Source organism: Gopherus evgoodei, chromosome 18 (assembly GCF_007399415.2).
Source record: "Gopherus evgoodei ecotype Sinaloan lineage chromosome 18, rGopEvg1_v1.p, whole genome shotgun sequence".
In the NCBI taxonomy this organism is placed as follows: Eukaryota; Metazoa; Chordata; order Testudines; family Testudinidae; genus Gopherus; species Gopherus evgoodei.
Window position 1 is genome coordinate 12,782,559 of NC_044339.1, and position 26,985 is coordinate 12,809,543.

Sequence of the window (26,985 nt, forward strand, 5' to 3'; positions counted from 1 at the left end):
ATTGTGTGTATATGGTGAAATTGACATTTACTGACAAAAATCTAATCGTCCAAGACTACTTATAAAGCACCTGCAATTTGAAATTGGCCGTAGAGCAGTGGAGGGGGGGTCACTAGCTTTTCCCTGCCTTTTAAGATAGAATTGGAAAGGCAGTGTAGATCTGGGTGTCCTTCTAAGGAGTTAGGCTGCCAGTTTCAGAATGCTGTTGGGGCATAATGTACTGCAGAGTCTGTCTCCGTATCAAATCAACATGGTAAGTCAGGAGGACTGGGGAGGAATTATTGGCCAAAGAGATTGGGGTTAGGCTGTATTTGATTGCACAATGCTAAAGCTGTACCCTTGTCCAAACATTGTAAAATACAGTGTAGAGGGGGGGAAATCAAGTCTGATCCACCAGACTATTTTGAACACTGTAAACAGATTTCTTCACTCATATCCAAGGTGAGGCCCTTGGGAAGGTCTGAGTTGACAGCAACTGTGAAGTTTTCAAAAGAACCTGTTCTGAACTGAAAAAAAAAAATCTGAACATTTCTTTAAGTGGTTTAAACAGTTGTCACTTGCCATCTAAACTAAGCCAACGGGAAGGATTTTTGTGGAAACTTTCCTGGCATAAAAAATAACTTTCAGGCTGGTGTTCAAACAAGAATAGAAGTTCCCTCTTTTGGATGAGACATAAAACCAAGGTCCAGGCCACTGTTGGACGTCGATTCAAGATCTCATGGCACTTTTTGCAGCATTATCCTCCACATGGTGGCTTCCAAGCAAGTCCATGATTCTGCCTACTTAGCCTTCCCCTTGCCATTTCAATGCAGATGGCGTAACTGGTTTCACCTGCCATCCCATACTGTTATAGCTGCTCACTGTGCACTTAGGCCATGTCTGTGGTAGGAGACTGTAATATAGGCTCTGTAGGGCCATAGTGTAGATATTGCTTACATCCAGGGAAGGGATTTTCCCATTGATGAAGGTAATTCACCTCCCTAGATGTGGCAGTAACTAGCTTTATGGACCAATTCTTCTGTTGCCCTAGCCACGTCCACACTGGGGGCTAGGTCGGCTTAACTACAGCGCTCGGAGGGCGGTGAGTTGTCCACACCCGCAGCGCCGGGCAGGCTTAGGGAGCGGTGCGGCTTCCCCCCCTCCCGGGGTGGCTGCATGCCAGCAAAGGATCCCGGGGCGGAGCACGGGGCGGGGCGGCGGCGGGAGAAGGAAGGAGCCGGGCGCTGGAGCGGAGTGGGGACCCAGGGGCCGGCGCAGACACGCGTGGCCCGGGCAGGGCTGAGACACGCAGCGGCCCCGGGCAGCCGGCTCCCGGCTCACATAATGAGCTGCGCGGCGGGGGCCGGGCCGAGTCTCGGCGCTAGGAGCCCGGCAGAACTTTCCTCCTGCGGTCGCCGCCTCCCGGCCGGCCTGGCCCTGGGAGCCGCTTCGCTCCGCAGCCCGCTGACAGCTCTTGCTTTGCAGCCCTCTGCTCAGCTCCCTCCGCTCGCTCTTCTCTCATTTCTCCCTCAGCTGCCTCCCCCTGGGCCGGGCCCCCTTCTCCTGGGCTCTCCCTCCAGCCTTTCATTCCCGTTCTGCTGACCTTGCCTTCCTTCCTTCCTTCCCTCCCCCAGATCCTTCACCCCCAAACACACACATCCCCTTCCCCCTTCTCTCCCCACCCACCCCCATGCCCCACTCCACCATGCTGATGGGGACCATGCCCCCAACGGAGGTGTACCCCTCTGAGCGGGTCATCGTGCTGCTCTCCTGTGCCCTCTCCTTCCTGGGCTCCAGCCTCCTGGTCTTCACCCATGCCCTTTGGCCTGAGCTGCGGACCCGTCCCCGGCAGCTCCTGCTCTACCTGTCCCTGGCCGACCTCCTTTCGGCTGTATCCTACTTCTACGGGGTGCTGCAGGACTTCGACTCAACCTCATGGGACTGCGTGCTGCAGGGCGCCCTGTCCACCTTCTCCAACACCAGCTCCTTCTTCTGGACCATGGCCATTGCCTTCTACCTGTACATCACCATTGTGAGGGGCGCGCCAACGGGCACTGGCCTGCTTTGCTTCTTCCATGGCATGAGGTGAGTGAGTTCTGGCCACTCAACTGATGTTACCCTCATCCAGGGCTCCCACTTCAGCCAAGAAGTGCCGCTGAGAGCCGGCAGATGGGAGACCCACTGGTCTTGGTTGGTTTGTAGGGATGGCTGTTATGTGTTGGAACTTCCCCACTGCTGCCAGGATTGGTGGGGAGCTGATGGGGAAGCAACCTGGTCTCTCCTGAGGCTACGTTGCCCTTCTTTAGCCCCTTTTAAGCCAGGGCTTTGTGATCATTAACAAATCAAGGGTCTCAATGCCCTTGGGAGGTAGTTCTTATTAAACCCAGATGCGGAAACTGCAGCATGGCAAGATGAAATGACTTGCTCACGGTCACACAGTGGATCTCTGGCAGAGACAAGGAAAGAACCCAGGAATCCTGGCTCATAGTTCTGACTTTCTCTCCGAGAGTGTCCCACTATAATATCGCACATACCCAAAGCATGGAGGCTGTATTTAGTGCCTCTGCTCCAGTGACAAAGTCCCTCATTTAGAGGGTGTTTACCTAGCTCCTTGGTCTCCCCCCTCCCCATACTCCCTCTGCACCAGTAATTCAGTAACTGGAGAGGGAGAATAGTATCGGGGTAGCCGTGTTAGTCTGTATCCACCAAAAAAAACAAAGAGCCCGGTGACACCTTAAAGACTAACAGATTTATTTGGGCATAAGCTTTCATGGGTAAAAAACCACTTCCTCAGATGCATGGAGTGAAAATTACAGATCCAGGCGTTAATATAAGGTGCCTCCGGACTCCTTGTTGTTTTTGTAGTGAGAATGTGGTTTGAAAGTGAGGAGGTGGCTAAGAAAGCAGTCTGAAGGCTGTTTGGCATAGCTGAAGGAAAGCAAGACAAAATAGCTCATGGTTTAACTTGCGCCTGCGTGTTTACTATTTAGCTAGCTGATTTTCCACATCATGTTTAATAAAAGCCTTCATTATGCAATCCAAGCTTGTGTAACCATGTGCCACCTCCAAGCTCAGCCTGACAGTGATTCTTTGATGCTCTGGGCTGCCAGGTTGTTATAATCAATTACATGGGAAAGGATAGCATTTTAAAAAACCCTCCAAGGCAAGCCAAATAGTGGATTTGGGGGTCTTTTTCAAATGCTTCAATCGTCTCGTATATACAAACAGCATTATTTTGGAGATGATTGAAGTACACTGTTGTGCCGATCTAAAAGATAGGCCAGAGAAAACATCAAGCAAGTCTAAGTGTTAAGTAGAGAAGAAAATTGGATTCTTACACTTAAATGATAATTAAAAGAGCTAGGGCAGATAAGTATGCCCAGTGGTCTGTGATGGGATGTTGAATGGGATGGGATCTGAGTAACTACAGAGAATTCTTTCCTGGGTGCTGGTTGGTGAGTCTTGCCCACATGCTTAGGGTTTAACTGATTGCCATATTTGGGGTCGGGAAGGAATTTTCCTCTGGGGCAGATTGGCAGAAGCCCTGGAGGTTTTTCGCCTTCCTCTGCAGCGTGGGGCATGGGTCACTTGCTGGTGGATTCTCTGCAGCTTGAGGTCTTCAAACCACAATTTGAAGACTTCAATAACTCGGACATAGATTAGGGGTTTGTTATAGAAGTGGATGGGTAGGGTTCTGTGGCCTGCTTTGTGCAGGAGGTCAGACTAGATGATCATATTGGTCCCTTCTGACCCTAAAGTCTATGAGTCTATTGTTAGAGAGCTTGCAACTGTAGCTCGATACTCAGAGAGTACAATGTGTGACTTGCATGGTCTTTGCTATTGTATGTTACAGGGCTGTGGGGTTCTTTCATTTTGTCTTCAAATAACTAGAAGGTGGTGGGGTGGGGCTATGGAAATTATAGAGAGAGGGACTGCTAGCGAGAAGGGTTGGCCTGGTGGTTAGGGAACAGGAATGGGAGCCAAGATCCATGAGGCCAAATTCTGCACCGACTTGCATCCCATCAAACTTGATAAGAATGAATGAGTCTCTCCGGAATCTGGTCCATTTGTTCTTTTCATTTCTCTGTCAGTGATTTGTAGGACCATGGTCTGTGCCTCAGTTTCTCCATCTGTGTAATACTTCCCAGCTTAACACGGGTGCAGGGGTGGGGAATTGTAAGGATGGATTGGTTGTTTGTGCAGCCTGCTAAGAATTCAAGACATCCCTTGCCACCACTAGGTACTGGGAGAGAGGATTCAGAAGCTGAACTCTCTCTCCCCCCTGTGTGAACCTTGCTGGGTTTTATTTTCACACTCCATATAGTCAAAATCGATCACCATGTTCTGTCTGTCCTAATAAGCGTCAGCAAGATGTCTGGGTATCATTCAGCTCAAACTTTGCTGTGTTCAAAGGACAAGGCAGATCATTGACATCCAAGTCCCATTATTGGATTCTGCTTCATAATCAGTTGCACGCATACAAAATGGTAAATGACTGCCTAGGAAGGAGTACTGCGGAAAGGGATCTGGGGGTCACAGTGGCTTACAAGCTAAATATGAGTCAACAATGTAATGCTGTTGCAAAAAAAGCAAACATCATTCTGGGATGTATTAGCAGGAGTATTGTAAGCAGGACACGAGAAGTCATTCTTCTGCTCTACTCCGCACTGATTAGGCCTCAGCTGGAGTATTGTGTCCAGTTCTGGGCACCATGTTTCAGGAAAGATGTGGACAAATTGGAGGAAGTCCAGAGAAGAGTAACAAAAATGATTAAAGGTCTAGAAAACATGACCTAGGAGGGAAGATTGAAACAATTGGGTTTGTTTAGTCTGAAGAGAAGACTGAGAGGGGACATGATAGGTTTTCAAGTACATAAAAGGTTTTTACAAGGAGGAGGGAGAAAAATTGTTCTCTTTAACCTCTGAGGATAGGACAAGAAGCAATGGGCTTAAATTGCAGCAAGGGTGGTTTAGGTTGGACATTAGGAAAAAGTAGGGTGACCAGACAGCAAATGTGAAAAATCGGGACGGGGGTGTGGGGTAATAGGAGCCTATATAAGAAAAAGGCCCAAAAATAGGGACTGTCCCTGTAAAATCAGGACATCTGATCACCCTAAAAAAACTTCCTGTCAGAGTGGTTAAGCACTGGAATAAATTGCCTAAGGAGGTTGTGGAATCTCCATCATTGGGGATTTTGAAGAGCAGGTTGGACAAACACCTGTCTGAGATGGTCTAGATAATACTTAGTCCTGCCTTGAGTGCAGGGGACTGGACTATGACCTCTCGAGGTCCCTTCCAGTTCTGTGATTCTGTGATTCCTAGATGACTCTGCCAACCCACTGCCAGGCAGAATCTATGAAATATTTTTACCAGCCTTAAAAATTTGCAAGAAGTGAGAGAGAAAACCAGTGCAGCAGCTGCACCAGTGGGGACTTGTTCCCTGCCCCACCTATCAGCATCATAATACCCTGTTCTCCTCTTTCCCTTCCCTCCTTTGTTTTCTTTATTGTGGTTTGAGAACTTGGCCATAAAAGTGCATCTTGGGAAGGTTGCTGTCTGGCTGGTTATTTTTCAAGGCTCCAAAGTCCTGTTGCCCAGGCTGAAATGTCTTTTGTATAATCCCTTATCCAACAGAACAGGTCGAATCTGGAATATCCACAAATGTCATTAACAGATTCTGGGGCATGTGGTGACAAGTAAATTGAACGGAGGGACAGAGGGGGCTGTATAAAAGAGAAGATGATCTGGTTAGTGGTTAAAGATTAAGATAAAATCATGAGGATCCTTGACACATGAAAAGGGGTTAATGGTAGATTAGATAAGAGTTTAGGAATCATTGTGATAACCCACCAACAGATCTTGCAGTGAGCCACACATGCATATTCCCATTAATTTAAAAAAGAACAGGACAACTAACACGGCTGCTACTCTGAAACCATTAATCTCAATGAGACTCTGTATGGGCATAGGTGGCTGTAGAGCAGGAGTAGGCAAACTTTTTGGCCCGAGGGCCACATCGGGGTTGCAAAACGGTAAGGAGGGAGTAGGGCACTTGGAGCTAGGGTTAGGGTTCCTATGTGTAGGGCACTGGGAGCTATGGTTAGGGTTCCTGTGGGTAGGGCACTTGCAGCTAGGGTTAGGGTTCCTATGGGTAGGGCTTCCTGCCTTAGGGTTCCTATGGGTAGGGCACTGGGAGTTAGGGTTAGGGTTCCTATGGGTAGGGCACTGGGAGCTATGGTTAGGGTTCCTGTGGGTAGGGCACTTGCAGCTAGGGTTAGGGTTCCTATGGGTAGGGCTTCCTGCCTTAGGGTTCCTATGGGTAGGGCACTGGGAGCTAGGGTTAGGGTTCCTATGGGTAGGGCACTTGAAGCTAGGTTTAGGGTTCCTATGGGTAGGGCATCCTGCCCTAGGGTTAGGGTTCCTAAGGGTAGCACATTTGGAGCTAGGGTTCGGGTTCCTATGGGCAGGGCACTTGGAGCTAAGGATAGGGTTCCTATGCGCAGGGCACTTGGTTAGGGTTCCTATGGGTACGGCTTCCCGGCCTAAGGTTAGGGAACCTAAGGGTAGGGCACTTAGAGCTAGGGTTCGGGTTCCTATGGGTAGGGCTTTCTGCTCTAGGGTTAGGGTTCCTAACAATAGGGCACTTGGATATAATTTTAGGGTTCCTATGCGTAGGGTACCCCGCCTTACGGTTAGGGTTCCTTAGGGTTGGGCACTTGGAGCTGGAGCTAGGGTTAGGGTTCCTAAGGGTAGGGCACTTGGAGCTAGGGTTTGGGTTCCTATGGGAAGGGCGCCCTGCCCTAAGGTTAGGGTTCCTATGGGTAGGGAACTTGGAGCTTGGGTTAGGGTTCCAAAGCGTAGGGCACTTGGAGCTAGGGATAGGGTTCCTATGGGAAGGGCGCTCCACCCTAGGGTTAGGGTTCCTTTGGGTAGGGCACTTGGAGCTAGGGTTAGGGTTCATAAGGGTAGGGCTTCCTGCCCTAGGGTTAGGGTTCCTAAGGATTGGGCACTTGGAGCTAGGGTTAAGGTTCCTTTGGGTAAGGCACTTGGAGCTTGGGTTACGGTTCCTATGGGCAGGGCATTTGGAGCTAGGGTTAGGGTTCCTATGGGTAGGGCTTCCCGCCTAGGGTTAGGGTTCCTAAGGGTTGGGCACTTGGAGCTAGGATTAGGGTTCCTATAGTTAGGTCTTCCTGCCCTGGGGTTAGCATTTCTATGCGTAGGGCACTTGGAGCTAGTTTTAGGGTTCCTATAGGTAGAGCACCCTGCCCTAGGGTTAGGGTTCCTAAGGATTGGGCACTTGGAGCTAGGGTTAGGGTTCCTATAGGTAGAGCACCCTGCCCTAGGGCTAGGGTTCCTATGCATAGGGCCCTTGGAGCTAGGGTTAGGGTTCTTATGTGTAGGGCTTCCCTCTCTATGGTTAGGGTTCCTAGGGATGGGTAAGGAAGGCTCTGACCTCCCAAACAGCCTGCTCCCTGCTCCCTATCCGCCCCTCCCACTTCTCGCCCCCTGACTGCCCTCCTCAGAACTCCCGACCCATCCAACTCCCACCCTGCTCCTTGTCCCCTAACCGCCCGCTCCCAGGGTCCCCTGCCCCTAACTGCCCCCTGGAATCCCACTCCATCCAATCCCCTGCTCCCTGTCCCTGACTGCCCCCTCCTGGGACACCGTGCCCCTAACCGCCCCCCAGGACCCCACCCCATATCCAACACCCCGCCCCGTCCCCTGACCGTCCCCTCCCAGGACCCCGTGCCCCTAACCGCCCCTCTGGGAACCCACCCTCATCCACACGCCCCCAGCCCCTTTTGGAATGTGGTCCTGCAAACATGGGCAGAGGACTCAGGAGGATCTGGGGCAGCTGCGCAGCCAGAGAGAAGCGGCGGTTTCCCCTTCAAAGCACCGCTTCTCTCCGGCCAGCTGCATGGATGCTCACATGCACACCACCTGCCTGCTCCCCTGCCCCCACAGTGCAGCCCCTCCTCCCACCACGAGGGGTGGGCCAGTGCTGAGCTGCCTGAGTGCCTCGCCCTGGGTCCCCCTATTGTTGGGGGGGCCTGTGCCAGGGCACTCTGTGTTCACTTGTAAATCTGCCCCTGAGCCACACCGCCAGGCTGCTGGCACAGCGTGCTGAGGCTGCAGGGGAGAGGGGACAGCCGGGGAGGGGCCGGGGCTGGCCAGGAGCTCAGGAACCGGACAGGATGGCCCCACGGGCTGGATGTGGCCCGCAGGCCTACTTTGCCTACCTCTGCTGTAGAGAGTGCATGGCAGCAGTGGGGTTGATCATAGTTAAATTCCCCGTAAAAGGGGTTGATATTTTTAAAAAGACAAATGCTATTCTGTGGTTGCCTGTGTCTTATGGTGGAAAAAGGAGTTGCATTTCTCATTTTGACATTCAGTTTAATCAATCAGAGACTTTTTTTTTTTTTTAATTGACATACCCCTGTGATGGCTGAAGGTGTGCTGGCTGGTTTACCCTGGATTTTTCCTCTTAAAGAAGTAGGATTGTTGCTTTAAATGAAACCTGCCAGACTGGTTTCTTGGTTATTGACTAAGTAGTAACACATGCTCCATTTTAACAGCCAATCTGGGGAGCTCCATCCTACGCTTTCAGTTTTGTTGTGCTGGGACTCAAGATGATGGAGTTAATTCTGAGTCAGTTTAAACATTTGCAATGTGCGTAACATCCCAGTATCCTGGCCACAAAATTCTAAGTTAGTTAATTATGTTCTGGTTCTCTGAATAGCCTGTAGAATCTCAATGGACACAGTTTTCTTTGCTTCCTATCCTAAATTGTGCAGTATGGTTGTGTGCTATTAAACAGCTTCTGCTGTCTATCCAGAAGGGGCTGCATTTCATGGGGGAGCTAAGCAGTTAGAGAGAGAGCATGTGTGTATGTCTATGTATCATACATGTCTGCAGCGCACTTCGGGATCCTTTTAAATACAGGGCTGTGTAAATGTAAACTACTATTGTATTACCCATTGGAAGTTTCAGTGAAATGGCCCTTAATCTTATTGCACAAGTACTGGTGACAAATTGTTTTCACGAAGGTGAGATTGTCGATAAACTCTTTAGTGCTGCTGCTAACATGTCAGAAGCTGTCGCTCACCAAAGGCTCTTACGGGTCAGATCAAGTTCAGTGCAGACACATGAACGGTAGTGCTGTAGCGTGTAAATCCGTCGTCACATATCCGTGAAAGGTGCTCTTCCTGGTGTCAGAAGGCAATGATACTCTGAGGACGCCCAAACCAGATACACTCCTAAATCTTGAGTAACTAGACCAGGAGACCTCCTAGTTGTCCCCAGCTATTGCTAGCTACTAACGTTGGTGGGAATAGAAAGTTTATAGAGTGGCCTGTGAAGATAGAGGAATTTAGAATAGGCGTTTTTTTTTTTTTCTTCCCAAAGCATTTTACCAACGACATACATGCAGTCCAACTGAAATGCAGCCACCTCTGAGGTGGGGGGCCAGCAGCCTGCCAGCGACTGCACACAGCATGTTGTATAGGTAGAGGTGAGGGCCAAAGATACCAGGGCAAATGACTGATTTTTATTAAAAAGTGCAGTGTAGTCTTCCATGTCCATGGAGAGCAGAGAGAACTTTGACTTTTAAGGTCTCCTGAAGAGACCCATGCACCAAACTCAAAGTATTGGCCTCCCCCACTTACATAACCTAAAACTGTGTATGCGTATACACACACTCTCGAACTTCAACAGCCTATGGACCTACCACCAGGTCTGGCAGCCCTGTTGGGTGATTGCCTGGGATGCCGTGAAACGAAAGCTGGCCATGAGCTGCAAGATTTGGGTGCAGATCCTGCCAGTCCCAAAGTTCAAGGGTGTGAGGACGCAACCCCTAAGTTTAGGGGGAAGGTTTCGCTCTGGGTTCTGGTTAAGGTGCATCTCTGGATAAAACCCTAGACAGCTCGGGCTCATATTTCCAGAAGCCCAGCCTCCTTTTTTGAGGATGCAAATTTCTGCTAAAAAAAAAAATTAAAAAAGCACTTGCGGTTTTGTGGAATCACAAATCCCACCACTTGAATGGGTCGCTGCCTGACTTGCACAGACAGCATACTGCAAATCCTCCCCGGGGTTGTAGGAATATAAACTGCTGCATGAAATATGTCAAAAGGTGAACAATTAAACAGCCTGACCGCAAACACTTTTTGGGGGTGGGGGCGGGGAAGAGGAGTGTGTGAGGAAACTGAAATGGAAAGCCAAGATGGGAGCTTCTTGTACCCCAAACTCATCATCCGTAAGGTGTGGCAGGAACCCTGAAACAATAAGCAGCACCTTAGTATGTATTAATATTAGCAGTTACCTAATAATAACAGTGCTTAGCTCATTGCCTTGATAGCTAGTAATAGCCAGGGGCAGTTCTCCTGGGCTAATGACTCTAGGTCTAACTGTATCTGCTTTGTGGGTCGTCAGAGCATCACCTTCTGTTATCAGATAGAGTACCATTCGTGGCTGCATACATGTCCGAGTATTCACACGCTAAGGCAATACCAGTCAGGTGTTTGCACTTCACATGACCAGATGTGTAACAGCCTTTTGTGAATCCCAATAAAACAGCACAACTTGCAACAATGCTTTCCGTCAGTACATCTCAAAGCACTTTACTGAGGAGATCAGTATCATTGTCTCCATTTTACAGATGAGGACACTGAGGCACAGAGGGGAAGTGACTTGCCCAGAGTCTCTCAGCAGGCCAGTGGCAGAGCTGAAAATAGAACCAAGGTCCCGTGAGTGCTCCTCTATTGGTTTAACCACTAGGCATACTGCCAAGTGCTTTACAAATAAATGAATCCTCTCAGCCCCTGTGAGGTAGGGAAGTCCAGATATCCCCATTTTAAGAAGGGGGAAACTGAGGAATATAGAAATTAAATACCTTATTTTCAGAAGTGCCAGGCACCCCATCTTTGGGTGCTCAGCCCTTCTGAAGACTGGGGCCTAAGAGACTATTTGCCTGAGGGGCAGAGGAGGAGGAGGAGAGAGGGAGTAACCCAAACCAGGAATAAAATTCAGTAATTCCTGGCTCCTCGTGTCCTCTGCTCCCTTTGTTACTGTGCTGTTGGTATGCATCTTGGGTGTGTCCTGTGGCCAACAGCAAAATAATTTCACATGTATGTGCTAAGGAGTGCCCCCATAGCCTAGGAATAAACCATTCCAGAATGCGTGCCTCTGTGAGCTGCATGGGGTTGGGAGCTAATCCTGGCATGGACGGGCATGGCTGTAGCAGCCCCTAAAAACAGGGGGGCTGGAACAATTTGTATAGTGGGGGAGAGCGGGAGTTTGAGAACTGTAAACTTTGTATATGATGAAAACTCCTTCAAGGCAGGGGGTGCCCCCGTACCTCCAGCACCTATGACTACAAGGCCCAATTCAGAACATTACTTAGTGCCCCAAATGATAATTTTCCAGGCTTAGAAACTGCCAGTGCTTCCCAGTTTTCTGCTTTCACACCAGTAGGCACCTGTCTTCCTCTGACCTCCGTCGTTCATTTACTGTTGAATAGCCGGGAAGCTCAATAGAGTGGAAAAATAGCAAACCCCATTTGCAGTCAGAGCTGTGGTAGTTATTAGTTGTGAATAACAATTAGGAATTTTATTTTTTATTTTTCCTGTTTACAAATCAATCCTGATATCTGTAGAAATATTTGCTGACTGCTTTGAATAAACAACTTTTCAGCCTCTGGGGTGATTTGTGAACTGTTCTCTCTCCATAATCATGAAGTATGACTGGCCATCTCTGTCACATGGCCATGGTATGAATTTTTTTGCTTCCTAACTGGATGAGTAAATATTATAAAATTGGAGGATGACAAAATCGCAAACAACGGATGCTCTGGCAGTAATTTTCAGGCAAGTGATCATTCATGCCAAGATGTATGAAACTTCTGGGATTCAACAGATATTTTCACAAATACTCAGCAGTTGTCTGAATGCTTCTGAAAAGCCAATGCATTGGGGGACTCCTCCATGAGCAATAGCATGTGGAACGTATTTCTGCCAAAGTATTTTCAAAGGGCTGGATTGGACCAGCTCTATTAATGCTTACAGCTGCCTGAATCTCTTTCTGAAACATCCAAAGTCTGGTTATTTGCTTCTGCTATTTGCATTGTTCTGCCCCAGTGGATGGCAACCTTGATGTGGTGGAGTAGCTTGAGTGTTCCCATGACGCTGAGAGCGGTTCCTCAGGGGTCTCGCACTCCTGCCAGGGTCACCCAAGACAGCAAAGTCGAAGGTGAGGTTCCAGATGAACAGCGATCTCCTCTCCTCCCCTTACCACCCCCCTAAGTCCTCAACATCAGAACGGGCGGGTGAAGAGACCATTTCTCTCAACGGCTGTGAAGGTGGCTGAAGGTTGCAGTAGAATGAATGTCTCCAATCATGTTGGTTTCCTTGCCATTGAATTATGATCCTTCTCCTGCCAAGCACCATGTGGACTCTGGTGTGCAACAGTGTCTCCATGTTCAAAGAAATCATGCACCGGCATCATCCATCCAGATCTGCCCCTGCCCTTCGGAAATGTCTGCCCCAACTGTGACAAGATCTGCGGATCCACCTGCAATAAATGGCTGTCACTTTATGGAAGACCATCATCCTTGAACTCAGAGGGATCACCAACTGTGGCAAGTTCTCATTTTGATGTTTACGGGAGATCATGAGCTGAGCCTAAAGCCCAGCTCCAAGCACACCATACCGTGATTGATTGATGATAAACCTGGAGAGCGAAAGTGTGGGTGGTTTTGTGGTTAAGGCCCTGGGCTTGAGACTGAGGAGATCTGGATTCAGTTTTCAGCTCTGCCACAGACCCTCTGTAACCTTAGGCAAATCACTTAATCTCCCTGTGCTTCAGTTTCCCATCTGTAAAATGGGCATAGCAACACATGGGGGTAGTGAAGATAAATACATTAATATTTGTCAAGCACTCGGCTACTACTGTGATAAGCACCACAGAAAACTCTATACGTTGCGGGCACTGTTTGCTTTTTCGGTATTAATTACTTGTGGTAGTTATCCCCTTCTCCCCCCAACCTGCCTACAGCTGTATACTAGACTTGGAGAAAAATGTAGAGAGGCTGGTTAGGAAGAACAAGGGATCTGGAATTGATTTCAAGAGCACTGTCCTCTCATGTATCCTTTACTCAGTGTAGCTGCTCAGGATCAGCTGCAAGGAGGATTAAGAACCTAGGAAGATGAATAAGGAAGTAGGACATTTATCTTGTTTTCTTGGCACCCAGAGGGGTGTTGAGTCTGGGCTTTTGTCACTGTTGGGCTACTTTTTTCACCTCTTGAGGATCGTGCCTATTGCCACCTCCACAGGCCTTGCAGGGTGGAATAATATGGAAGGGGCTGATTTTGTTTCCAAGTAAATATAGGCTGGCATTGTAGCAATGGAGAGATTCATGGCTAGTTGGATCAGGGGCTGGGCTTGTCCTCTGCACTATAAGTTACTGGGTGGGAGTTGGGGTCAGGGGAGAACATTTTATGCTTGAGTCTGTGAATTCTTGTGGTTCTCACTTATGGATTTTTGTTGCTGCCAAGCTGTCCCATGACTTAATTTCCCTTCTGTTTTTGGCTGCAGTTATCTACTAGAGATGGTGCTGAAACAAAACACTGGCTCTGAACACCCTGAAACTTTGGCACGTTTCTCTCTGGGTCCGAACTACGTACATCAGGCTCATCTCTGCTCTCTCATAAATTCTTGTATTTGCCACCAGTGCTTTTCCCTAAAAAGACACTTATACATTCTGCTCCATCCAAAAACAACTTCCCCCCCACTTCCCAGAGTAGCTACAATGTGTCCAGTTTTCCAAAGTAGTTGCCCAAAGAAGTAGGATGTTTAATGCCTTTATTTAACCAATCAGCACTTTTATTTAAATGGCAATTAGACATCTAAATGCAAGATTTAGATTTTGTTTTGGTAGCATCTTATACTGGTGGAAATGATTGCACAGGATTCAAGGCAACATGATTAGACCTACTGTTTGTTCAAATCCATGAAACTGTGGAGAGGATTCTTGTGCCATGTGCATCTCCATAGTTCCTTCCTGTAGGTCAGTAAGCAACGTGTCTAGAATCTGTCACCTGTGGCTTTTCTTTCTATCATCCTCTCCTCAGCGGGAAAGTTGTGGTATCCTGCCAGCTGAGAGAACCTGGGAGAAAGAAGTATCTGTCCAAGTCACTTAGCTGGAGCCTGATCCTGTACTTGTCATGTAGGCAAAACTCCTGTTTTCACTTGTGCATACAGAACTTGAGATCAGGGACCCTGAAAGATGGTTTCACAGCATGGACTGTCAGGCACAGATGAGTCTACATTGTGGTGGCATTGATAGTGACTGATCCTGCCTTTGAACGGGACTGTCTTCTGTTCAGATATAAAACAGTTCACAATAGGGCTTTTGTGATGCATGGGCTTCTTGCTGGATCACTTATTCCTGCAGAGCTTTCTTAGCTCCTCTCCAGTCACACACATTCCTCCACAAGAATGGTTGATGAGAAAGCTCAATGGTTTAGCTAAATTTTGTGAGAAGAGAGGGGTGAACCTAACTAGTCAGCGGTAGGAAGGAGTGCGTCCCTCCCCTGTTGTGTCAAAGTACTGTGCTCTATTAAAGTTGCATGGAAGTTTCCTAAATACTACAGTGCTGGGGGCCTAATAAATGCAGCAGGGAAATCAGTAGAACTGATCCACCATCCCATATATCAGAGGGTAGCCGTGTTAGTCTGGATCAGTAAAAGCAGCAAAGAATCCTGTGGCACCTTATAGACTAACAGACGTTTTGGAGCATGAGCTTTCGTGGGTGAATACCCACTTCCTCAGATGCATGTGAGGAAGTGGGTATTCACCCACGAAAGCTCATGCTCCAAAACGTCTGTTAGTCTATAAGGTGCCACAGGATTCTTTGCTGCTTTTACCATCCCATATAGTTCCCTTTGGAGGATTTAGTTGTCTCTCTCTCTCTCTCTTCCTACCCTTTTTTTTTTTCCCAATGTTTGGGTTTTCCTTCCTTCAGATCAAGGATCTGCTGTGCTTTAGACTGAGTGAACTGGTAGGTCACCTCAGTGATCGTCTCTAATGAGGAGGAAGTGTCAGGATGTTATCATTACTGCATCCGTACTCTCTGGAACTGAGCAAGCCATGTTATCCTGTTTTTTAAAAAACCCTCTGCTTCATTCTGATGTGGGGGGAAATAAGGAAGTGGAAGAGGAAGCAGGGGGATGAAATGTCATTGTGTCTCTTTCACGTGACTTCCAGGGTAGAAAGATTCCAGCTCCTAGGATAGATTAATTGGGACATCTCCAGCTGTTGTGCAGGTGATGAGATGGAATTAACCTGGGAAGGATGTTGGCCTGCACTGTGCCTTGCTGTGCCATGGAGTTCCCAAACATGCTGATTGGATTTCCCTGCTATCTGGGTGCTGGAGTCACCAGCTGATTATCCCAGGACACTTCAGTGTCCTCAATGCTGAGGGTTTGAGCTGTTCCCCTGCTCTTCACTGCGTGGTGATGGTGAACTGAACTATGTCCTCTTCCCCTTCCCATTCTCTCTTCTCAGCTGGGGAGTCCCACTTGCTATCACAGTGGCTGCTGTTGCTCTGAAGAAGATTGGCTATGATGCGTCAAACGTCTCTGTGGGCTGGTGCTGGGTCAACCTGGAAGCGGCAGATCAGGTCCTGTGGATGCTGTTGACAGGGAAATTGTGGGAGCTGCTGGCGTATGTGATCCTACCAGTCCTTTACATCCTCATCAAGAAGCACATCAATAGAGCGGTGGGTACCCTGGTTGCTTTTGCTTTAAATAAGGATGACTTATGATGGTATTTTCATATCACTAAGGCTCTCAAGACATACTATCAACTACATAGATTGGAACGGCTTCACCCATCCCTGAAATGCAGCCACCTCTGGGGAGCAACAGTGCACAGCACCACTACCCAGTGACTTAGCATGAGATGAACATGGCACCCAATTGAAAACTGTGAAGGGGAGGGGACGTGGAAAGGTAGAATGTAAATATTGGAGTAGGACATTGGGGGGGGAAAGTCTAGACCTGGTGTAATCGAAGTCAACTTTAGTGGCATTGATCCACCTACACTAGGCCTGAATTTGGCTGCTCAGGAGAGTGGGGGTGTCAAACATCCTTAGCCTGGCAAAAAATGCTGTGGGATCTTGAGTGGCTGCTCTGTGCTAGGCGCTGGATACACACACCTAATAAAAAATTCAGCTCCTGTCCCGGAGATCTTTCAGTCTATACAGCAAATAACAATGAAACCCCTGGCGAGCATAAGAATTCGGAGGGCCAGGTTAGAACCTGAACAATGTGGAAATATAAACCTAAACTATGCAACAGTGGCACGACACAGGGACCTCCAGAGGACAGATGCCTATTTTTTCCCCCTAAATTATGGATTTTAAAAAAGCCAACTCTAAAAATGTCGTCTTTCCCTGGCCGCCAGTGCAGTCACATCTGTTTGCCAGGGTGATAATTAGAGAAAGCAGACAGCTAAGGGATTGGTTAGGCTAGACATCCAGAAGTTGGGATGTTTCTCCCACCCGCTTCTAATCAGGAAACCTGGCTTGCCATCTCCCAAAGGATGGCCGGCTTTCCTGCCATGAGACTGGGCATCACCTGGTCACCTCTGTATTGGAAACACTGGGGAATATCCTCAGTGCCTGGACATCTGGGGAGAGGAGTCCGAGAAGGTTCATGGCTGCTTATCACCTGTTGCCCATCTCTGAACTAGACAGGACTCTGTGTTCTTTCAAAGATGCCGGCATGACTGTCTGGAAACCCAATCTGCCCCCTTCCCCACTCGTCTGCTCTGTGCCAAAGACTTTCAGGCACTGTCCTCTCCCTCACGTGCCCTGGGCTCTGATTTCTTTGCAGGAAGGGAGCTGAATGCAAGTGGTTGTAAAAGCTGATTCTTGTAGCTGGTTTCCGAGGTCTGGAGGCAGCAGCACGTTGGGCCGTCTGGACTGCAGCTTTTCTCCCTTCTCCTGAGTTTTCCCCTGTAGCTTGGAGCTGTCCTAAGCCTGGTAGCCCTAGGACTGCAGCCTCACAGCTCTTCTCCAGCCCCAGGGTAGGGGGTGGGAGGAGTCTACCATTTCCAAGGAACAACAATAAATAACCTTCCCTCCCTACTGGCAGCTTGTTTAACCAGTGCTGGCTTTGGAGCCAACGTGGGTTTGCGACACATGCTTTCTCCTGATTGTGAGAGCAGCTGTGTTAGGAGTGGAATGCAGACTGCTGGCAGGTTGTATTCTTTCCCAAGAGAGTCTTGTACCCCTATAGAAATGGCTGGGGCTTTACTGATGGCCCTTGGAGGGGGTCTAACTCCCAGCTGCTCTGTGAGGTGTGTGTGTGTGATTGCACCGAGCTCTTCTGGGGCAATGGCCTTTTGCTGGCAGGGCTGCAGGAGGAATGTGGGTTGGGGGAAGGGAAGGGTATAAGATTTTATACGCTCTGCAACATATGTGAGAGGGAGAAGGAGTTTTCAGCAGGACACCCGGGTTGGGTTTTGAGAGGTGTCAGTTTAGAGGCTCTCTGCTCATTTCGCCAGCTGAGAATCTGTCCCTTACTCTCTTGATTTCCCTCTTTGTAAAATGGGGATCATCCTTCCCTGCCTCACACACGTAGGCACTTGGTTATTACAGTGGTGTGGTTATGTAAGGCTCTGAATAGACCGTTAGTACTTTGGAGACCACAGAGGCAATCATAATTAATACTTTGCCCTTTATAGTAGTTTTTTATCTGTGGATCTTGGTTTTATAAAAGCAGGCTGAGATTACTCCTGTTTCACAAGCATGTACAGTTTAAATGACTTGCCAAAGGCCATGCAGAAACTCGGTGGCAGAGCCAGGCATGGAACCCAGGTTTCTCAACAACCAGCGAACCTATTTTGTAAAGCATTACTGATGTTTACGTTGCTATAGCTGTGATTGTTCTTAGTTATTTAGCAACCTAGGTGTATGTGGTGCTCGCGTAGAACACTGAAAAAGTCGAGGTGTCCCATTCTGCCCTTATTTACATCTGGGTGGCCCTCTTGGTTTCGCCCAGGGTTGCTTATGTTAACGGGCAGAATTTGGCCCAAAATCTGTGTTCCAAAGAACAGATAGGTAGCTGGGCTGGAGTCCAACCTGGGCAGGGTTAACTGGCTTTGGCAAGAAGCCACCAGCCTAAGCATTTGCAATAATCTAGTGTTGGAACTTCAGAGTCTTTTGTTTTTTCTTTCCTTGAAGCATGCGGCACTCTCTGAATATCGCCCCATACTAGCCAGGGCTCCTGCCTTTCAGCCCAGGACTTCCATAGCAGATAAGAAATTGATCCTCATCCCTCTCATCTTCATCTTCCTCCGCATCTGGAGCACTATCCGATTCATCCTGACCCTCTGCAGCTCCCCTGCCGTGCAAAATCCAGTCCTGGTGGTCCTGCACGTAAGTACCTGCTGATCGCTGCATTCACCTGACAGGCCCATATGGGAGATGAGTGGGGGCTGACAAGTGACGGGCTTGCACACGTCTGACACATGCAGTTCTTGGTCCCTGCCATTTTCGGGACTAGATGTAACTGTGCAGGGACTGAGAAGACGGCCTGCGTGATTTGTGCGTGCATGCCACCAGCAAAGACGTCATGCTCGCCCAAGATCATAGAATCAGTGAAATGTAGGGCTGGGATGGGACCTCAAGAAATCATTAAGTTCAGCCCCCTGCTCTTTGGCAGGACCAAACAAACCTAGACCATCCCTGGCAGGTTTGTGTCCAACCTGTCTTTATAAACCTCCAACAATGGGGATTCCGCAAGCTCCCTTGTTAAGCTTTGGAATAGGCTTCCTACTCCTACAGTTAGAATGTTTTCCCTAATATCTAACCTAAATCTCCCTGGCTACTGATTAAGCTCATTACTACTTGTCCTAGCTTCAGTGGGCGCTGAAAACAATTGATCACAGTCTTCTTTATAGCAGCCTTTAAGATATTCAAAGACTGTTATCATATCCCTCCTCTGCCCCCTTTTCTCAGCACTAATCCTTCCCAGTTTTTTTAACCTTTCCCAATAGGTCAGGTTTTCTAAACCTTTTATCGTTTTTGTTGTTGCTCTCCTCTGGAAGCTCTCCAATTTGTACAGATCTTTCCCAAAGTGTGGGGCCCAGAATTAGACACGCTACTCCAATTGAGGCTTTTCTCCTGTTCTCACTGAATGCTGTGCACAAGATATATAATTTTCTATGAGCACGAGAGTGTACAAAGAAAGAGTTACTGTGTGATTCTCCCAATGCTTTTTACAAAAGCACCTGGGCTAGGGGACAGATGTTCATTTCTTTCTCTGAAATAGACCAGGCTATGACTCATTATCCTAAACCAGCATTTCCTAAAGTGGGGGTGTGATCCTTCTGGGAGAGCTAGGCAGGGGGCACAGATGCACCTCTGCTTTCCTTTTTAAAAAACTTCCTTCAAAATGTGACCCAGATATAACAAATGCAGCAGGTGTCTGCCTGTGTTTGCAGAGAGCCTGAAACAATAGCTCAGCGATGCGCACTGCCCCATTCTGTTCAGATGGCCAAGATGATATACTTGAAATCTCGAAATGGTTAACTATTCCACTGCTCATCAAAGCAGGGAAGAAAGGAGAGGAAGGGTCATATTCTGAAGATGTACCCAGGCTATTCCCGTGTTTCTCAAAGTGAGGGCAATGTCCCCATAGATGGGTGGGGCTTGGAAAATGAATGCAGTAAGACTGGTAGCTTTCGAGCAAGACAGCAGAGTTGCAGGGAATGGGCATGATTGATTTTCCTGAAAGGTGGGAAGCTCAGCTCCCACAACTTTGGGCAGTGCTGCCCTGATCAATATTTTCTTCCTCTCATGTAACATTCAAGACTTGCATGATTCTGGAAAACGTATCTCAACGTTGCTATGGATCAGCAAAGCCTTTTTTTTTCATTGCTGTGGTGGAGCAGCTTCTTGGTAGATATTTTTGCTAATCTATTTATAATTCACAAAGAGCCCACTCCTGATTGGCACTAATGCCTGGGGAGACCTGTTGCGAATGGCCCAGCTCTGTGAACTGAGGGAGGAAAATCAACAGTGATTAAAAATCAAATGCTGCTGCATCAAAAAATACCCTACCCAGGAGCAGCAGTTTCAGCAGCATCTAGTGGCCAGAGGGGCAAACTTCAGCCAAAAAGAGTTTTTCCCCCGTCCCAGCTGCTAAAGACGCAGAGAGAGATCCATATCGTAGGCGAGGAACTCGGTGCATGTCTCTCCCGGAGTTGGTTCCAATGCAATAGAGCTGAACTTCTTTTCCTGGGTGCCGTTGTCTAGCATTCAAGGGGCTGGCTGGAGGCGCTCACACCTCTCTGGCCACATTTCAAACAGAAAGAGGATCTGAGATACTGTCTGTGGCGGCTGCTCCTCTGCTTCAGGGAGTTCCAAAGCCAGGCTATTTGGGGCTTGGTTTACAGATTTTGTTCTTGTTGTTCGAGCCAACCCTTCATTAATACACAGATATGGCACGTTCTGTAAAGCAGGGGTCTTGTGACATAGAAGGGCCTTAGTTTTCCCATCCTGGACTCTTTTTATCCTGCCCACACACACACCTTTTTTTTTTCTCTCTCCATCTCTTGATTCATCTTTCATGTCTGGGTGTCTCTGACCAGCTCTCGCTCTTCTATTAAACTTCTCTGTTTACTGTGTTTCAACTGTGTTTCTCTTTTCTCTCCCTGCCTCTGCTCTTTCCTGGGTCTCTCCTCCCCAGGGTCTTTTTCTCTCCCTCTGTTTTCTAACTCTTCCCCACCATTTCTCCATACCCCTATGTCCTGGCCTCTCTTAGGCTGGGGCCAGAGCACAGCTGTCTTTGCCCTCCTAAAGCAGGACAGTGACTGTGGAGGAAGTTCCCTTCTAAACGCAGATGAGTTGTCTGCCTTTCCTGATGCTCAGGGGCTTGGTTTTCTTCCTGGTGCAGGGATGATGTCCCAGACCCTTGTCCTCTCAAGTCTGAAACCCCCTGCTCTGCCGTTTAGTGACTGTCTTGGCCTAGTTCAGCATCTGATTGCTTCTGGGGTGGGGGAGAGACACCTCCTGAAACTGCTTGGAGCTAATTTTCTCTTCCTACCCTTGCAGGGAATTGGGAACACGTTTCAGGGAGGTGCCAACTGCATCATGTTTGTCCTCTGCACCCGTGTGATCCGGAACCGGCTGCTCTCTTCCCTTTGCTGTGGTCGCTACGGAGGCTTGCATCAGCCTTCGCAGAGCCTAGAGGGGGGTTACCAGCGTGCCAACCCCCCCAAGAACACAGAGGCTGAGCAGATGAATGCCGAATTCGCAAGCACCTGAGCCTTGAATCTCCGCGTCTGAGTGTGAGATTCCATACTTCTTGGTAAAGGTTTAACAGTGAGTCCTGGCTGTGCGCAGCCTTGGGTGACCAGGCAGCAAATGTGAAAGGGGGACAGAGGTGGGGGGTAATAGGAGCCTCTGTAAGAAAAAGACCCAAAAATCGGGACATCTGGTCACCCTAGTGCAGCCACGTTCCTGTAGTCGGGGTAATTGCCATAGGCAGCATGGAGACAGAGGAGGAAAACAAGAGCGAGCTTTATTAAGAGAGATGTATTCAGCTGCTAGAGCGAGAGAAGAGAATTCCACTGCAGCTGGTTCTGCAGCACACCTGCAGGATAACTGTCCATCTCTGGGTGTTTTACAAGCATCAGTGAATTGATTCACACACGGCCTCTGTCAGACAGGGAAGTGTGGAAAATGGGGAAACAAGGCACAGAGGCAGTCGGTGGTGCCCCTATATCAATTGACAACGTATGCAACCAAATGTAGATAGGGATCTGTGGTTACTGCCACTGCCTGCCTATCCGTGGTACATATATGGCCCCCGTTTCCATAGTAACTGAGTACCGTACACACTTTATTGTATTGTAGGGGGAGGGATAGCTCAGTGGTTTGAGCACTGGCCTGCTAAACCCAGGGTTGTAAGTTCAATCCTTGAGGGGGCCACTTAGGGATCTGGGGCAAAAATTGGCCCTGCTAGTTAAGGCAGGGGGCTGGACTCAATGACCTTTCAAGGTCCCTTCCAGTTCTAGGAGATCATCTCCAATTATTATTATTTTATTTATTTATCCACACAGTATCCTTGTGAGGTTTGGGAAGTAGGACAGTGCTATTAGCAGTGGGAGCTTAGGCACAGAGAGGCTAAGTGACTTGCCCAAGGTCACTCAAGACTATGTAGCAGAGTAAGGACTTGAGCCCTGGTCTCCTGGGTCAATAAATTAGTGTCCTAAGCCCTGGACCATCCTCTCTCATACTGCCTGGCTATGTTAAGAGTCTGTTTGTTTCCATTTTGAGGTGTAGCCTGGCAGGAACATAATGCAGAGCTGGGAGGGTGCTGAGACGTTGCCCATCTGAGAGCTGTGTGGGTAGGAGTCCGAATATCACACAGTGTTGGATGGAGCAGATTCTGGCAAAGCCGTCTGACTTTAATATGGAGCTGCAGCCCCTGAAGACAACAGGTCCCACGGTGCCATGTTTAATCTGCTCAGATCCAGGCGGCTGACCGCACACTGTAGTCTCTGCAAAAGCAGCTGCAAGCCTTACAGAGCTCCTTGACTGTACTGGCCCTTCAGGGTACACTCCCACCACCATTCATACAGAGAGGTGAACTTGAAAAAGGCAGCAGTCTTTTTAGAGTCACTGTGAGCAGGTGGGTGTGCATGGAGCTTGGTGAAAACTGGGTGTTACGCACGAGGGAGAGACAAAACATATCTTTGGGTGAGCTCCTGCCACCTGTTTTTCCCTCGTTCGCTCCTTATACAAGTGCAAGGCTTGAAAAACCAGAGCAGGCTTTTGCTTCCTAGCCACACTTGTTTTAAAAAAAAAACAAAACTATTTGCATAAGCAGCTTTTGCAGAAAATTAGCGACACGTGAGCTGTCTGGGGTGGGGGTGGGGGTGGCAGAGGGCAGCAGCCCAACTCCCGTTGCTCCATGCACACAGCTGTTCAGAGGCAGCTTTCATTAGTGTAACTAATATTAGTCGTGAGCGCATGGCAGTCAAATGATCTAGCGAACACTCAAGGTCTAATCCTGGCTGGGATGATGAATTAGGGTGTGGCTTTGCGTAAAGTCTTTAAACGAAGTGCATGTGGGAGATTGGCGAGGGTATTATTCTGTATCTCAGTAACTCCTCAACTTCCCGCTTGGGAGCGAGATGCTGTTGTGCAACATACTGCATAGACATATAGGAAGGCAAAGGCCGTGCTGCAAAGAGCATAGTCTTTCTTGCTACCTCACCAGGGTGTGGAGAGGCTGACTCGGTTAATATTAGTAAAGCATGTGAAAGGTGCGTTCATATAAGTGTTATGAGCAGATGACTTTTAGATAGGGTTACCACCTTTGAAATGCAAAGAAACCAGCACCCCCCAAGACAAGCCCACCCCAACCACAAGTCAACTTTGCAACCCCCGCCCCTTCAACATCTACTTAAAATATCTAGAGAGAGAACACATATAGGTAACATCATCCGTGTTCTCACGTGACTCAAACCTTCTCCCACACCCGCGCAGTGCACCTCCATGGTGGTGGGCAGACAGCTGCTGTATTTTCAACAGTTTTCATCTGTTGTTGCTAAACTGCAGAAGTGGGAACACTGCGACAGCTTGAGTGGGGTACAGAAACTTTGAACGTTCGATATCCCAGGAGAATGTGGTGGCGATGATGATTATGGTGCAAACGTTTAGACCCATGTAAAAAGAAAACATGGCAGATTACGTTATTTTTCTGGCAACTGGCAAATCCATAAAAAAACCGGCCCAGCCAGGTGGTAACTCTAAGTATATGTATGCACAGCCCCTGGGAGGTATGGCTGCAGCATGTCCAGACTTACCTGCAATAGCTTTCATCTAGCTAGCTGAAATAACAAGAGTGGCATGGGCCAGGTGCCAGAGTACATACCCAGGGTCCCGGGCAGGGTGACGCTCAAGCAGCTAGCTCTGGATGCCGTGACTTCACTGCTAGTGTTATTCGAGCTAACTAGATCGAAGCAGGAGCTCTGCCAGCTTTTTTTGGCACCCTAGGAGGCGGACAGTCCCGCCCACAAAATACCGACGACGACCGGGGTGGCCACCACCTCCCAAATGTTAGTGCCCTAGGTGACCACCTCGGTCACCTAATGGGTTGTGCTAACCCTGGATCCAAGCTAGCTCAGGTAAGTCTGCACCTGCTGCAGTCATATCTCTGATTGCAGTGTAGGCAGATCCTTAGAGCTCTGGCCTCCAAATAGAAGTGTGTATTACCTTGATAACAAGCAAGTAACCAGCCCAGCACCTAAACCTCATGTTACCAGCAGTGAGCACTGCATGTGACTTGATTAATGGCAGCTGCAGTTTCACTTCTTATAGAGGGGGAGAGGGAGAGAGACTAGGCATAAAACTGAAATTAAAACCTTGCTTCATTTGAATCTTTTGAAGCTGCTTACAGAAGAGGAAATAAGAATTCTGATAGTCAGTAAAATATTTTTTTAAATGCAGCAAAACCACCTTCTCTCTCAATTCCTGTTTCCATATAACTCCAAAGAAGGATTGAAAAAAACTGGGTTTGATTAGTCTGGAGAAGAGAAGCCGGTGGGGTGGGGAGGGCACAAGACATAAGTCTTGAAGTACATAAAATGTTGTTTATTCATAGATTCTAAGACTGGAAGGGACCTCGAGAGGTCATTGAGTCCAGTCCCCTGCCCTCATGGCAGAACCAAATACTGTCTAGACTATCCCTGATAGACATTTATCTAACCTACTCTTAAATATCTCCAGAGATGGAGATTGCCCAACCTCCCTAGGCAAGGGAGGAAGGGTGATAAATTGTTCTCCTTATCCAATGAGGACAGAACAGGAAACAATGAGCTTAAGTTACAGCAAGGGAAATTTAGTTTAGACCTTAGGAGAAACTTCCTAACTGTCAGGGTAGTTAAACACTGGAACAAATTACTTAGGGAGGTTGTGGAATATCTGGCATTGGAAGTTGGAAAAACTTGTGTCAGGGATGATCCACATAATACTTAGCCTTGCCTCGGCGCAGGGGACAGGGCTGGATGACCTGTCCAGGTCCCTTCCACTCCTACAGTTCTGAGAGAAACTGGCTGTGTTTTCCTGCTCTGGCTAGCTAACGTGACCGGCACCATGTTGGCTGACACACCCGGGATTGCACTAGGACCTCTAGAGCTGAAAGCAGGTGCTGCCTAAAAAATAAGCAGTGGGCTCGCTGTGTGATAGGAAGAGGAAGTGCAGAAAAATTGTTATGCAGAAAATCTGGCAGCTTCTGGCCCTTCCTGCTGCATGCCAGTGACCGCAGTGGGATGTCAGGGGGATGTGGTGGGAAGTTGCTGATGACAACGCCCCTTGCAGGTCATGCTGCCTGGGTAAAGAAAGAGTTTGGTCGCGGCCCTTCCAGGCCGGCCTAGCTGTGGTAGTGAGCTACAAGGGGACCCATGGAAAGAAGGGATTGGTCCATGCTGGAGCACATGCGGCACCAGCTCCGAAGTACAATTCAGCGTGCTGGCCTAGCCAATAATGGCAAGTCTATGATGGAAAATACCGCCACTGCTGCAGGACTTCGCTCTGTGCACAGCAGCCCATGTGCTTCTGGTCCACGGGAGGCTTGGTACAATGAGAGGCACGAGGATGGGCTGAGGAAGACAGCAAAGCCCTAGATCGTAACCTGTTTGCTTTTGTTTTGAACAGTAACGGAAGTACCACCAAGTGCCTGTAGAGGGAGATAGAGGCTTGAGGAAAACAAATTCTCACTTGAACAATTAACGTGCAGGAAATCTCCCTCCATGGAATTCAGATGCCAGCTGCCTTAGCTCTTCTTTCAAGATCTCCAGGAATGTCCTACCGGGTCACACCCAGACTTCCAGTCTCATCCTCATGCCCCTTCTGCAGAAGTTTACAAATTGTTCCTGGCTTCTGATTTTCTGTTTTACTAAGCGGATTTCTCACTGTGCGGCTGGGGTGGGGGAATATCCCCAACGTTCTGAAGACTCCAGGAGCGTTTGTGTGGAAGCACCTTGGATGTGTGATAGATTTATCGTCTGTTTCATGAGGCCTTAAGGGGGCTCCTGCTCTTCTGTGCTTCAGATGGTGGATGGGGGACGATAACTTGGCAAAGTCTTTCTTTCTTCTCCTTGGGGTGGGGATGTGTCTTGGATGTTTTGCTCCTTTTCCAGGGCCACAGCAGCTCGTCATCCCTCTGGATTTGGGGTGTGAATGAGCTTGGATGGCCGCTTGACGAAATCATGGCTCTGTGGACAGTTTGGTACTGAGGGTAGGTAAGTGGGTGAGCGTATTAACCCAGCCATCCAGCGAGAACAAACCCCGAAGGAGACAGCATGGACATATGGACACATTTTACTGCACAAATCCTAAATCCAGGTTTTCCGTCTTCCAAGGCACAGTCTGTTTTTATTAATGCTCCTCTTCTCCCACCGTGGTTTTTAAAATCACAACTTGGGCGTTAGGAAATGCCATCTCTTTTAAAACACATCCCGTTTACCGATCCTCAGCTTTCCTTTCCTGATGCACTTCCTAAACCCTTTATCTTTTTAACCAAGTCCTCACCGAATTCCGGTCTCTGTATATGGACAGTGGTCTCCTTCCAGTGCCTTTTTTTTTAATGGAGATGTTGTTATTCAGTGTGTGAATAAGGCACAGATTGGTCTGCCAATACCGCTCCAGGCTGGGTGGAGGGAGGAGAGAAATCGTGTGACAATGTTTTTTTACAAGTTCCCAGCGTGTCTGTAATTTTAACAAATGATTGTCTAAGGCATGTACAGGGTGACTAAGCACAAATCATCCATGCCAATTGTAGATGTTACTCTTCCAGATTTTATTTTTACTCAGATATTGAGCTCTCACCAGCATGGGGTGGAACCTGCTGAGCTGTTTGTGTGCGGGGGGGTTGGTTGATGTCACTTGCAATGTCCACCGCCGCCTTGGTAAAAAATTAAAGGACTTTTGAAACGA

General features: G+C 48.4%; 1 protein-coding gene across 3 annotated transcripts; it reads left to right on the forward strand.

The window, feature by feature from the left end:
- The first annotated feature begins 1,240 nt into the window (after nucleotides 1-1,240).
- On the forward strand, nucleotides 1,241-26,985 carry GPR157 (G protein-coupled receptor 157). Of its 3 annotated transcripts, none has more exons than XM_030537824.1 (5): nucleotides 1,241-2,064; nucleotides 15,537-15,750; nucleotides 18,220-18,414; nucleotides 21,094-21,349; nucleotides 25,705-26,985. In XM_030537824.1, exons 1-4 carry the CDS (start codon nucleotides 1,670-1,672, stop codon nucleotides 21,304-21,306), a joined length of 1,017 nt encoding a protein of 338 aa, XP_030393684.1. In that variant the 5' UTR covers nucleotides 1,241-1,669; the 3' UTR covers nucleotides 21,307-21,349; nucleotides 25,705-26,985. The 3 variants fall into 3 exon arrangements, with proteins under 3 accessions (XP_030393684.1, XP_030393683.1, XP_030393685.1); XM_030537823.1 differs by having other exon boundaries at nucleotides 21,094-21,329; XM_030537825.1 differs by having other exon boundaries at nucleotides 21,094-21,323.

Bases quoted from the DNA above. Each gene is read 5' to 3' on its own strand.
- GPR157 (XM_030537824.1), top strand. From the start codon at position 1,670: ATGCCCCACTCCACCATGCTGATGGGGACCATGCCCCCAACGGAGGTG. The intron at 2,065-15,536 runs GTGAGTGAGTTC...CTCTCTTCTCAG, and splicing joins TGCTTCTTCCATGGCATGAG to CTGGGGAGTCCCACTTGCTA. The intron at 18,415-21,093 runs GTAAGTACCTGC...CTACCCTTGCAG, and splicing joins CAGTCCTGGTGGTCCTGCAC to GGAATTGGGAACACGTTTCA.